Source organism: Lycorma delicatula, chromosome 2, assembly GCF_047948215.1.
Source record: "Lycorma delicatula isolate Av1 chromosome 2, ASM4794821v1, whole genome shotgun sequence".
NCBI classification, from domain to species: Eukaryota; Metazoa; Arthropoda; class Insecta; order Hemiptera; family Fulgoridae; genus Lycorma; species Lycorma delicatula.
In genome coordinates this window covers 236,692,869-236,707,715 of record NC_134456.1, presented here as the reverse complement: position 1 = coordinate 236,707,715, position 14,847 = coordinate 236,692,869, and the positions used below count along the sequence as shown (strand labels likewise).

At 30.7% G+C, this 14,847-nt stretch overlaps 1 protein-coding gene across 8 annotated transcripts in view; it reads right to left on the bottom strand.

Annotated features, from left to right (window-relative positions):
• Positions 1-14,847, bottom strand: part of LOC142319765 (pleckstrin homology domain-containing family G member 5-like) — a 1,099,338-nt gene that overhangs the window by 75,190 nt on the left and 1,009,301 nt on the right. For all 8 annotated transcript variants that reach the window (XM_075357406.1, XM_075357404.1, XM_075357407.1 and 5 more), the window contains 4 exons: positions 14,427-14,561; positions 13,303-13,396; positions 9,631-9,776; positions 6,833-7,033 (listed from right to left, as the gene is read on the bottom strand). In XM_075357406.1, coding sequence (XP_075213521.1) covers positions 6,833-7,033; positions 9,631-9,776; positions 13,303-13,396; positions 14,427-14,561 — 576 coding nt within the window. The remainder of the gene's footprint in view (positions 1-6,832; positions 7,034-9,630; positions 9,777-13,302; positions 13,397-14,426; positions 14,562-14,847) is intronic.

Sequence of the window (14,847 nt, the reverse complement as noted above, 5' to 3'; positions counted from 1 at the left end):
GAAAGACTAAAGATCAATCATTATTGAGAAGTTTTCTGAAGGTAATGAAGGGCTGGAGGTTCAGTCCCATTACTACGGGTGTTTGGAGGGAAGTACGACTTCTTAATTCAATTTTTGGAAAATCCTTGAAGTACTAAGGCTAATGTGCGAGGTAAGATTCTCCCTAAGATCAGGGAAATCAAAACCATTGTTGAGGACTTGGCTCAAGGCTAAGAATAATTGGCTATTAAGCCTGAACTGAGAGAGGTTGTGCAGGAGATAGTTTCTGCCCCTTCCATGGTTCCACAGCAGGGGTTGCCTCAGCATAAACGCTATGTGGAGGTGCTGAAAAGGAAGCAGGAGGCTTCTGCCCCGTAGCAGCTAGAGGTTGTGTTCGTCACCTACAGGAGGGGGCAACTACTAAAACAACTAAGGAGATAAAGAACAAATTTCAGGTCGCCCTTCGACAAAGAGGCAGAACTTGAAAATTCATATTAGAGAGACGAAAAAGAGATTAGTCATCATTGCTGATGACAAAGATACTGTTCCGGTCATCACTGATTCCTTTAGTCGGAAAGTCTGACATGAAAGTCAACCCTAAAGGCAATAGATTGATGACTGTCTGGGGAAAATTAATGACTCATTAGGGAACAAAATACTCAGATGGATGAGGCTACATTCAAGTCCGAGTGTCAATTATTATTTAAATCAGGCAGGTACAAGCGGAGCACTACTGTGGGATTTTCAAGATTAGTCCTAAACTTTTCAAGAGCTTCACTGCACAGGGCAGGTTGTTTGTAAATTTCTCTTCGCATAAGGTCGAGTATTTAGATGTCCAGTGTTGTTTTAAGTGCTGCAGGTTTGGTCACAGCGCTAAGTTCTGTGAACATCCTGCAGTTTGCGCTCATTGTGGTGATGAAGGACATGTGAGTGAGGAGTGCCCAAGGAAATCAGAGGGTGTGACTTGTGTTAATTGCAAACATCTTTGGAAGGACAATAAGCACTTTGTGAATAGTGAAAATTGTGGGTGTTATCAGAGAGCTCTCAATATGCACTATAATTCTATTTCATTAAATGATTAGATTTGGTCAGTTAAATGCATACGGTGCTTTCATTGTTCAGATTGAGTTTGGAGAAATTGCTTTATGTAGAGGATTGGACGTTTTGTTGGTGTCCATATATTTTGTTTGGTGATCTGCCAGGTTTTTCTTGTTGGAAGAGGTTCTATTGTGGTTCTGAAAGCACGTTTGCTGTTTTGTGCAGAAGGGAACATAATTGTGTTTTTATATGACAGCTCTTGAATAATCATCGTTGTTGTTCATGTGGATGTTCAGAACTTGCATCTGTATGTTGCTAGTTCATATTTCCTGTATAGAAATCCTACTGATCGTCATCTTGAGAGGTCTGGGATAAAATCCTACAATTCTCTGACACTGATCCAATCCTTATAGGTGCGGATATGAATACTAAGCCACTCTTGTGGCATAGAGAGCGATTTCACTAGTGATGGTGGTGAATTAATAGAGGACCTTTAGCCCAGCATGATCTACAGGTATATAATGTACCTGGTAAGTTGCCCACCTACGTAGATATGGTAGATGGACGTTGATTGTTTGGTGGAACGAACATCAGGTTCATTCCACCCTTGGCAGGGATAGGTTTATCCCTGCCAATGTTTGTAATTGGAAGATAGTTGATGATTGCTCAAATGATCATCGATTGATTGTCTATAAGATTGCTGGTGGCTTGAGTGAATGCTACCAATCTAACATTCCGGTTCAGCAGGGTCATTTCCTGCAAGACTGGAAGAAATTTGTTTATTTTCTTTGGGCCAGGCTCCAAGTTTTTGATCGAAGTCTGGATGTCTTGGATTTGGAAGACCTGGCAGTTGATCTGTCGGCGGTTTTATTGATGCATGCTGAGTGTTCAAGTTCTGGTCGAGAGAGGCTTGCATCATGGTGGAATAGGGAACTGTCAGGCATGAAGAGGACTGTTTGTCATTTGCAGAGAGCTTCTCACTGTGAGGGTGATCCGGACTGACAGGCAATCCTTGTTGCTGAATACAAAAATCTGAGATCTCATCAAGTCGAGCAGGGGAACAGGGATCTCAGGGTGTAGTATATAGGGTCTTGGGACACAAACAATGAAACAATGAACATTCTTCTGTCTGCTCTCTCAACCAGGTTTGGTGTAATTTCAGATACTCTGAAATTTTACAAGAATTACTAGACGATTTACTGTCTAATGATAGTGAAGCTGGAGAGACCGTATATGTATACCACCTGTGGGTGCAATGAAGAGGTCGCTCAGTTCCATGGGTGTGCATTGTTCTTAGAGATTACAGAAGCCGAAGTGCATCAAGTCTGATTAATTCAAACTTGATGATGTTAGAGCCACCGATGATGTGTACCATGTCTATATGTCTGCCCTAGGTACAAAGCTGAGTGTACCAAAGCAATCAAAGAGCTTGCGAGGGTCAATTGTGGTTTTGATCTGCAAGTTAATTGGACAACCAAAAAGGAATGGAACATAGTTGCTTGCTTCCTTAGATTCTTAGCTCTGTGAAGGATGGCTGAGGAGGTCTGATGCTGTTATAAATGTATAGGTAGAACAGCAACCCAGATAACTATGGTTGGCATTTTGGAATTGAGCCTTGGTTAGCTTTGATATTCACTTTTAGGATGAGATGGATGTTTTGAGAATTCTGTGATGGAGCTGCAGTGTAGGAGAGTGTAGTAAGCATTGACCTCACTATTGAAAGCGGACCAAAGCAGAGAGAGACAGGGTATGTTTTCATTAGAGGGTTATTAAATTTGAGAATCTGTTTCTTGAATTTTAAGAAAATCAAGAGGACTTGGAATAAATTGGATTGTGGATAAAAATTGTTGTTGTTGCAATCAAAACTAGTTTTACTGGTGTGAGGATAGTATTTTTGGTGTTTAAAGACTCAATCAAGTAATGATCCGAACACTTAGTCTAATTGAAGTTGGATATAGGAAGAATTTTTGTGTGAAACTTTCAGTGTCAGAGGAAGGTGCAAGGATCACGCTTATGCAAATAAGTTAATTTGATAGTTGAGGGTTGTAAGTTATGGTAGCTGGTCGGGTGGAAGAGACCATACAAAAGCGATAGTAGGCTATGTAAATACACTGTTGTAAATGTCTGCCGAGACATTTGCATCAGTGCCATCCTGACAGAGTAAAACTGTGTGTGTTGTTTAAAGGGTCTAAAAGATGATGTCCAGTAAAGTACATCAGGGCTAGAGAGGGTGGTGTGGTGACCGGGATTGTCTTCCACTATGGGAGTTAGGATATATCCCAGCATTCCTTGGCAGGATATTTCACCAAAATCTGTTAAAAAAGCTAGTTCCAATGAATTTTGTTTACTGGATACTAATAAATACAATTGTGATGTTTAGCTGCCTGTATTATTCAAATATTGCTTAATCAATGACTTCCTTACAAGTTGTCATAAAAGAGTGAAAATTATTAATCCATCCATTAATAATTATATTCAAATCACTTAAAAACCATGTTTTCAAGCCAAAATGTGATTCTTAATTATTTGTATTTTTCAGTGAAAAAGACAATCCTTTTTCTAAATACAAATAACAATGTTAGCTGTAACTGAACCTAATCTGTTTAACCCATCGAGTTGGTTCTAGTGGTGAACTTGTCATTGCAAATCAGCTGACTTCAAAGTCAAGAGTTCTAAGGTTAAAATCCTAGTAAAGACAGTTACTTTTATATGGATCTGAATACTAGATCATGCATACCAGTTTTCTTTGGTGGTTAGGTTTCAATAAATTACACACCTCAGGAATGGTCAACCTTCTTTTTCTGTTTTAGCCTCTGGAAGTATTAAAGGATAATACTTCAGAGGTTGAATGAGAATGATATGTATGAATGTGAAATCTTGTACTGCCTCAGGTCAACCATTCCTGAGATGTGTGGTTAATTGAAACCCAACCACCAAAGAACACCAGTATTCACGTGCTAATAAACAAATCTGTAAAAAAGTAACTGGCTTTACTAGGATTTGAATCTTAGAACTCTCAACTTTGAAATCAGCTGATTTGCGATGACAAGTTGATCACTAGAACAACGCGGTGGGTAGGGAACAGTCAACCTGAGACTGTACAAGGCTACACTTCATTTACATTCATACATATCATCCTCTTAAGTAATACCTTATGGTGGTTCAGGAGGCTGAACAGAAAAAAGAGAAAATCTAATGTGTTTGAATGGTAAGTAGTACCAGACACCACACCCCTGGAGTGTAAATACTACACGTGAAAGTAAAGGACCAGCAGAACTACAGGAATAAAAACTTATAATAGTTTTAAACTCTTTTGCTTTGAAATGCCTTAATAAAATGCCAAGGTTGTCATCACTATTAAATATTTGTATGCTTATGTATACTCCCATCTGAAGTATAATATCATCCTGAATTTCCTAAAATGTCAGAACAAGTTTTCAAGATTTAGAATAAGCTGCCAGATCATTGCTTAGTGTTCATAAGCATGAATCAGCATTTTGAAAATTAACAATTTGAATGTATCCATGTATTTATATTTATGAATGTGCAATCTTTGCTAAAGAGATTAGTTTTATTCTTATTTTAAAAAAAAATCGATAATGTACACTTCTATTAAACCAGATCCCAGGACCAATATCTCCTCTCCAATTTATTTAAAATACAATTAAAGGATTTTGTTTCACAGAAACAATATTACTTTGTAGATGAATCACTAAATAATACTAATTAAAAAATCACTAATTTTCCTCCATACTGTTCAACATGTAATAAATATGTGCTAGAATTCCCATTTACACCTGAATTGTATTGTAGTTATTCTTTACATCTTGTAGCTTCATATATTTCCAGTAATATTATTTCATGCTTATACAGTGTGATCATTTTATCGCATACACATGTTTTATTGCACATACATTACTTGAACAGTCTCCAAGGAAACGTTTGCGTAAATTATCACCGCAGACAGGAATATCGTATGAGAGTGCACAAAAGACTGAACAAGAATTGAAACCCCAGACTCTATTAAAAGAATAAGGTAGTGCCAGTAGTTTATTAACCAGATGGTAAGTAATGGGTTGGACATAGTGGATAATATGTTTTTTAGTGATGAGGCGTATTTTCACCTTAGTGATTATATCAGTAGTCAGATCAACAGATACTGGTCAACCCAAATTAACACATCTTACATGAATCACTATTGCACTCACAGAAGGTAGAGGTTTGGTGTGTGATTTCTCAATGACAAATAGTGGGGCCAATCTTTTTTTTTACAAAACCCTTGACAGTCTGGCATACCAGGATATAATCATGCAATTTTTAGCTCTTCTCCAGCCTGATGAATGCTTTTTTTACCTGCAACAAGACAGGGTAATGTGACATACATCCAAAAACACCATAGAATTCCTGGAAGAAATGTTTGTTCACATGACCTAAAAAGGTTTTTGACCCCTCGTTCCTCTGATTTATCGTCAACAAACTTCTTTCTCTGCAATTTTTTGAAAGGACGTGTATATGAAGCTAACTCACATACTGACCTGGAGTGAGCCATTACTGCAGACATGAATTCAATTAGCCCTGATGTCCTATGAAGGGTGTTACAAATATGGTGCAAAGGATTTGGACCTGTCTTCAGGAAAATGGTGGACATTTGCAACACATTACCAGTTGTGCATAACTACATTCCATCAGCCAAATCAAATGTAAGTATCTCAGTATTATAATTTGTCACTACAAACTATAGATTATAGTGTAAGTGCATGATAAAATGATCATACTGTATTTTAAATAGTTAATATGGGGTTAAATCACATTATTTTCATTTTATAATTAATTGTGTACTTGGTAATACTGTTCTGATCAAGTTTTTACAACGGTTTCCATTGATCCATCCTCAAAAAATTACAAGGAACTACTGTAGCAGTTCCATTTTATTATCTGTAAAGTAGCATAAATACCCACCCATTCCTGACGTGATCTATGTAAAGTATTATTGAGAATCAGAATAAAAGATTTATTAATTTAAGCAAGACTCCAGTTTTCACATTTAAATTGTAATGACTTTTCCAATACTTAGTATAAATAAACTGAAATCAATTACTTGATGGTAAATTTTATTATTTGGATACAAATAACCATAGCTAAATAATTCAAATTTATAGTGAGAGATGCAGTTTTCTGTTGCTATGGTGCTAATCAATGTTTTGAAATTATCAAATTCCTTTCTGTAAACATCTTCAGAACACCTTCTCATGAGTTATTCAATTAGTTTATTTCATCTTTATATCTCATATCAACCTAATAATGCTTTCCTTTTCTTTTTATTTTCCTAAATGTCAATGCATCTGTATGACCAGCATATAATGGCAGTTCATTCTAGTTTTTTCCTTAAATTAAAATTCATTTACTTGTTATAAAACTTCTTCATCTTAATGAATACTTCTTTCATTATAATTGAATTACTTTTTATCTCTCTTTCACATTCCTAATAATCTGCTACACTATTCTATTACTCCTAGATCTTTAATCACATATACTTATAATTTTTTTCTCATTACATCTTTCTTTTCATTTATTTATAATCCGTAACTATTCATTATTTTTATTGCTTCTGAGCTTAATTTTTCCTTATTATAAAATTACTCATCATTATATATTTTCCTATTTTACAAGTTGTAACAAACTGATTACCTCTGTTTAATAGTTTTGTCTATTCAAATGAAATGAATTTACAAATGCATTTGTAAGTAGTGAGAAATTTTATACAAAATCACATTTATAAACAATAACTAAAATAAATTGAACCTAAAATACCTACCTTAAAAAATCCATCAAGCAGTAGATGAGGATTCAGAGGCTGACAAGTTCTTCGTGCAGTAACTAACATTGGTAACATATACTGACACCAGAATCCTCTATTTGCAAGATATATTTCCCCTATATTACTAAATAATTTAGCTTTATCTATTTCTGTTAAAATGTTTCCACTTTGGAGGCTTGTTAAGCATGAAAGAAAAAACTGCAACATAGAAATAAAATATTTATACTTTAGTTCTATAAAAATATTTAAAACTTGATTGTTAAAACTGAAATTTTAAAACTCTGATACCAAAAAAAATAAAAAATAAAGCTAAAATATTCATTCATGGTGTTTGCCATTAAGGCAGGTCCTGTCATGACTGCTGCTCTCCAACTTTCTTTCTTCTGTTTAGCCTACAGTAATTACCTTTCAGATAATACTTCAGAGGATGAGTGTAAATGAAGTGTAGTCTTGTACAGTTTCAGTTCAACCATTCCTGAGATGTGTGGTTAATTGAAACCTAACCACCAAAGAACACCAGTATCCACGACCTAGTATTCAAATCCATGTAAAAATAACTAACTTTACTAGGACTTGAACGCTGGAGCTCTCAACTTCCAAATCAGCTGATTTGGGAAGACACGTTCATCACTAGACCAACCCGGTGGATTGCTGCTCTCCACCTTGTTCTGTCCTTTGTTAACCTCTTAATTTCCATATATTTCCCCTTTTTCATAATCCCATCCATTATTTGAAATCTCATCTTTCCTCTTCCTTTCCTTCCAATCACCAATCCCTCTATTGCATCCACGAATAAACACCTTCTTCTCATACAATGTCCTAACTAGTTCCTTTTCCTAAAACCAATCACATTTAGTAGTTTCCTGTTCCCTCAATTTCTCCTTCATACTTTTTCATTCGTTACATGGTCTTGCCATATGACATTTATGATTTTACAACACACCCACATCTCAAAAGCCTCAATTCGTTTTCTTCTACCTTTCTCATCGTTAATGTTTCAGCTCCATAGAGGGTCCCATTCCAAACACTAAATACCAACACACCCACATCTCAAAAGCCTCAATTCGTTTTCTTCTACCTTTCTCATCGTTAATGTTTCAGCTCCATAGAGGGTCCCATTCCAAACACTAAATACCAAGCATCACTAACATAAATAAATTTGAAAAAAAATCTTTATTTAAATATTTTAAGAACTAATTAGTGAATATCTGTAGATTATATTATTTTATAACACAAAAAAATCTGAAATTTTTTTTAGTATCGAACGTGTTACCCAATAATGTGTTTCAAGAGTACAGAAAAAGAACAAGATCTGTCAATGTATGGTTCACTGGCAGGTAAACATCTACTGAATCAAAACAACAACTGCAGTGGCTTTGTAAATAGCTGATAAATGGCCCTGTATGCGTGAAACTGTGTTCAGATCCGCTAAATAATTAAATACAAGTAGTTAATAAAAGTTTAAATGTAAAGTCATTGAAAGAAAAAAAAAACAGAAATTCTTATCTATTTTAATTATTGACAATAAAATAATGGCCTCAACAATATCTATTAAAATTTCTTAGAGTAATTTATGTAGATTGATCATCTTAGTAAGTCTGAGCCATCAAAGATTATATTAATAATATATTATTAATAATAAATATATTATTTAAAAAAATTATAATTTAAAATGCCTAAGATGACCATTTTTATATATTTTGCTTTTAAAATGAAAGATGATATATTCAGTAATTTTTTTGAAACAATATAACTTTTTGACTACAAGAATAAGTTGGAGCGATGATTTTTAATGTGAAAGAGATATACTGTGTTAATTCTTCAACTTGGGCTTAAGTCATGTACAGAGATTTTCATTGAGTACAGCTCTTAACAATGCCAAATTTGTTCATTATGGAATCATTGATGTGGACAACAAGCGATAATTATTACAATAAAAAATAAGTCACAATGATATAAAACTGTGAAACATTGTTCAGGATATGTAAATAATATTTGCATGGACTATTTATATATGAAAAGCTAATCTATAAGAATATTGAACTGATTTCCCACCTTCCTCAGGTGATTAATACAGTTACTGATATGGATAAATCTAAAAAAGAGCTGAAACTGCCTGGTTAAGCAAGAATTTTATTTATTGACGAACTGTTTCAAATCACTGATTATTAACTATTTTATGATGTTTTAACTGTAATTTGTTATTTAATTTTCTTATTAGTAATTTAATTGGACTTAATTAAAGAATTAGATTTAATTAATAAAATTAATAATTTAATTTTCTTATCATCAGTAGTTAATTTTGTAATTAAACTATTTTGAATGATTTGACTTATCCTACTCTCTAAACTAGTCTGTAGAGATAAAAAGATAATAAAAACTGAGAATGTAGTAGATAAACTGAGACTTAGATTAATAAAAAGTAGAAAGGAAAAGTAGAATGCATCAAATCAGTCAAAAGACTGAAACAAAAAAAAAATCAATTTTCAGTTTTAATATCATTCAATCATATATTTAACAATAAATAATAAACGCAAGTAGTGAAAAACAAATAGCAGATGATTGTTATGGAGTAATCAAAACTCTCAAGTAATTATGTTATTCAGTATTTATGGTACCATAACATAGGAGTTTATTTATGCCAAAACTTCGTAAACAACAATTATTTACAACATAAAATTAAGTAATAAAGCTTACAGTAGTTATAATTTTAAATTTATTAAACTAAGGGCAAATTTACACCTCATAAATGAAGTTATTTATAACTAATATATAAATTTATAACAGATACTTACATCATTAACTACTTTTAGTGAACGAATATAAGCAAGTTCAGTCTGTATCAGTTCCCAAATTGCAGTTTGTTGTTGCTGAACCCTTTCTGGTAATAAATTAGCATCTTTCATTAGATCTCTCCAGTCTTCTTCTAAATTATACAGTGCTGTAAAATTTAATTTAATAGTAAATTCATTTTCACTTTTTTGTTTTTAAGTATTTTTATTAACATATATAACAGCCTTAAAAATATTCAAAAGTTATAAATAACATTTATAATCAGGATGATATTAAGTATCTGGATTAATTCAATTCATAAATAATTTTGTATATGATAGACATACTTTATTAATCTTCAGTAAGGTTTAAATTTTGAAATCTATGATATGATAAAAATGATAGAATAGATTTTAAGCTGACTACAGTATACTTCATTTTAAAGTAATAATTATAATTGTTACATTTATCCGATTTTGTTGTATATCAAAATTCTTCAGATACTGTGACTGAGATCACCAAGAATTATGCTGCTGTTGTCTGAATTGGGTTTTATTTTTTTTTATTTCGGTATGTCAGATTTAAATTATATTTTTTATTAGAATTTTATTTTTATATGCCTGTATTTTTTGAGTTACTCAAATGTGTTAAATGTTTTTATCTTTTATTGTTTATATGTAAGATTTTCATGTTACTACTGATATTTGTGCTTGTACGACTTGTTTCAATGAGGTAACATATGAAAGTGGAGTGAATTGGTTTTATGAGTTTTCATATTGTTGTGAAAAGCTGCACCATCCTTTTGGTCCTACATAGAACTTGTAGCAGAAAATCTAAATTTATGTGAGATTTTGTTTTATAAAGTGGTTTATTTGTTTTATTTTTTAATGTTCTATATGTAATGCTGTAGATCACTTTTTTAAATTTGCAGGAAACTTTTTCAATGTATTTCTTAAGGTAGCAGTTATTAGTTTGTCATTCTTATTCTGAAATTAGCATATGAGTTTAATTACTTACTGTTCCTTTGAATCCATTTTATATTAAATCAAATTGGTTATCACTTATATCAAGAAGCATGGTGTGTGTTGGTTTGTTTGTTCTCATATTTTTATTTTGAATGAAGCGCTACCATCTAGTGGAAAAAATTGAATTAACAACTGTATAATAAACTGTATTGTGTATTATAAACAGTACATTGTTTACATTAACATTTACTATTATACTGATTATTCTTTTAGATTTTGTTAAAAAAAACTGTTGTAGACATAAGTTTTTGGAAATTTTATAAAAACAAATACATATAGAATAAATGTTAATGTAAACAACATACTGTTTATAGTCACAATACAATTTATTATACAGTCAGTTCAATTTTTTGTCATTATTTTTCTTCATTTTGATCTTTTTGGTATTGTAATGTTTTTATTATTTAATTTTTGTTTATAAATATTTATCTAAAATTATGTTTATATTTTTAAGATAATAAAGGAAAACATTGGAGTTAGAACTGTGATAAAAAATCACAACTCAAGAAACAGCTAAAAATGTTCAGGATTTTGAAGCTTTTCATTGTAAAAGTTTTTGTTGTTGTTAGTACACTAAATTATAGATTTTATTTAGTTACAATTGGCAAAAACATTTAACAAAATCATGTGTAATGAAACATAAACCATGTAACATTTTCACGGTGACCATAGACTTGCCTTTTTTCTAGTTATACTAAAATTAAAATTTCTACATCATAACAAATAATTAATTGAAGCTAATATTCATAACAAATTATATGAACAACTAATTGATTAACAAACTGATAATCTGTTAATGAATTATTATAATTGTAAAAATAAATATAATATACACTTTTATTGCTGTGGGTCAGCAACAGCAAATGCTTTCATACTGACCAGGGGCTCTCTTAGGTAGTAATTGCTTGTATTATTAAACTTTCTAACTGCTAATACATTATTTTTTATAATTAACAAATATACAATGAAAATATAAGCCAGATGAAAAATAAATAAAAAGAAACAATCCTCATTAATATATCATTAAACAAAACATACTTAAGAGCTACTTATATAACAATATTATACATCACTTGGCATATCAAATCAAAAAAGTGTTCCCTAACCTAAGTCTGCTCTACTGTACCAGATGGTTTCTCTTTCACGTAGTCTCTTGGTATTATGATTTCAACAAAATACTTTTCTATGTAGAGTTCAGCTTCCTGGCAGTGTTTTTGTAAAAGGGGTGTTTAGAATAAAGCCTTGGCATCATGGTTCTGAATGTTGCAATAAGAAATTGTCATAGGATAATAAATATTATTCATTTTTGTGGTGGTTAAAAATGATCCTAGAAATTCTTCACAAGTTTCATCGTTTATTGATTATGTATCTGACAGTAGATAAACAAGGTACTTGAATGCATTACCTGTATTTGCTAAATAATAACTTATTCATTCAGTAATAACTCAAAGATTAACATGACACACTATAAATAGATTTAAAAGAACAATATTTATAAATTCTCTAATAAATATACAAGTAAAAAAATTTTTCTATCCTCATGCATGCTAAATTTTCAATAGAACAATTTTATTATTACTGTAGTTACAGAATTAAATCATGTTTAATCCAGAAAATAATAGGATAAACTTAAAAAAACAGAAACAAAAGTGACATAAAGAATGCACTAGAAAGATAAAGAATAATCATTTTGCAACTGTTATTTAAATTTTGATGTGTAGTCAGAACCAAATTAAAAGGCAACTATTTATAACCAATTAAAAGTTAAATCTCCTTGCTGACTTCAAAGTGTAAAAATTTAAGGCAAAATTAAAAAAGAATTATGCTCTTACAAAGGTAAGAGCATAATTCTTATTCTTCAATGCTATATTCTTACAAATAATGCATTTTATTTGTAAGCCAATTCCATTTTTTTAAATATTTATTTTACTTTTTAAGAGTTTTAATTTAAAAACCTTTCTTTTAATTTTTATTTAAAATATGAATACGTCTTCAAAAACATTACAAACATATTTAAATGCCTGTACATAAAAAAATTCCTACAAAAACACATGAATTCTGGTTTTAATAATTAAATAAGAAAATGAATATAGTGAAATGTTAAAATAAACTACTAACAAGAGTAATCAATCAATAATCAATTAATGATTACTTATCAGAAACTTAATTTTTGCTATATGTATATATATATATATATATATAACTACAATATATAAATGTAGCTTTAATCTGTAGAAATGATAAACCTCCACATGTTTGAGTATTAATATTTGAATAAAGAAAAACTTCAATAAGCAATGCATAGTAAAACATCATAATAGTATCGAGTAACATGAATGAAATAATGAGAAGCAAAAATGTATAACAATGAATACAAGAGTTTTAATTAAAACTGGTAGTGAATTTCAAATCCTAATTAGCATATAGTCATATAAATTTTTAAATAATAATAATGAATAGAAACTTTTTACACAAATATATTCGTATCATAATAACCAGAAAATTAAAGATTATGTTACAAAATAGAATTATAAAATAAAATATAAAGAATTAGATTTATAAACTGTATTTTTATACATTCACACTTTAAAAGATACACAACTGTCTCAAATTCTGCTATTGTTGACTAACTATTAGCTATTCATTAATGAAACATTAAAATCTAATCACCCTCTTCTAAGTCTTCAACAGTATCTGGAAGATGTGGAATACCATGTTTGCTATAATTGTTCAGCTGTTCAGCCAGAACCTCCATTTTTGTATCCTGTAATTAAAATATATAACAAGGTATTACTGCTCTTCTTTTAGAGATACTATTTATTTTGGCCTAAATAAAAAATTAAGATTATGTTATATTAATTATTATTATAATATGATTGTTGTACAACACATGAATCACATATTTAATAATAGAAAAGTGTAACATTTTCAAGCATATATCCCTAATTTTATAGATATGCAATGTACATTTGCCAAAGTAGGGCATATTTTATAAAAATACTTTATATTTTAATTTAATTTGAGAATAAGATAAAATGGTTCCCCTTCAGGGAATAGTTCTCAAAATTTAATGTTTTTTGATTTTTTTGTGCAATGCTCCCTTCAGTGAAAAATTGTGCTACTAGTTGATCTCAACCTTTATCTTATGTAACTTTAAATTAGGGAAATTTTTCAGTATATGGTGACCACTACAGATAGAATTTTGTTGCTATAAGATATATTGTATGCTAATCTTTTGCTTTCTGCTTTGTCATGTACTCTTTCTAATTAAATATTTCTTTAGTATACCATTAGTTAATGTAATGCTGATAATTAAAATTCTTTTATAAAGAATTATAAATTTTATTGTTATTTAATGTCAATTATAATTCACATGATTAAAGAACATTATATCCTCCGAGTCACATATTATGTATAAATTTAGTAAATATTTTAATTACAAATAATTAAAAAATTAAATCTATATCCAATTTAAAAATAATAAATCCATTAAGGAATGCAGAGTAAATGAATTTTCTTGTAGAAATATGTGTAAAGGAGAAACAGTTAACAAAAGAAAAAATGTTAATATAAACAGATTGTTAGTGCAGGATATAAGAAGAATGTTATGGCTAACAGATTAGTGGAGATCAGGAAGATGTGGAAAAGTTCAGCAAATAATAAAAAACAATTATGTAAAGTATGTATGAAGTAAAATATTTTACATTTTATAACGTATATATTACGTAAAGGTAATATTTTAAAATAAAATCAAGGCATAAAGCATGTAAAATGAAAGAATATTTTATTTTTACTTTTGCATTGCTGAAAAGGCCACTCCATCTCTGTCGGCTTTTTCCACCAGTTTTATTAATTTCAATTGTATCATTACAACTTGTTTCTTCAGTACTTGCACTGAAAAATTTACTTCCACTTTTTCGTCTGTAACTCTGAAAATACAAAAACATAATTAAATGAAAAATTATTATTATAATATATATATATATATATATATATATATATATACAGTTGGAGCAGAGAAATAGGATGGTTTTGAAATGACTAGTATTCAGACAGTAGGAGTGGGAAAACAGTGCGCAGGTGGGGGCATTCCATTCCTTTGATCATGGCATTTCACTTTTAGTCGGAATCATGGAGCTGTAGAAGTTTGAACACTGTGCTTTTGTATATATCTGTTTTGTGAACAGTGGTGACTCGATGACCATGGTTCAATGA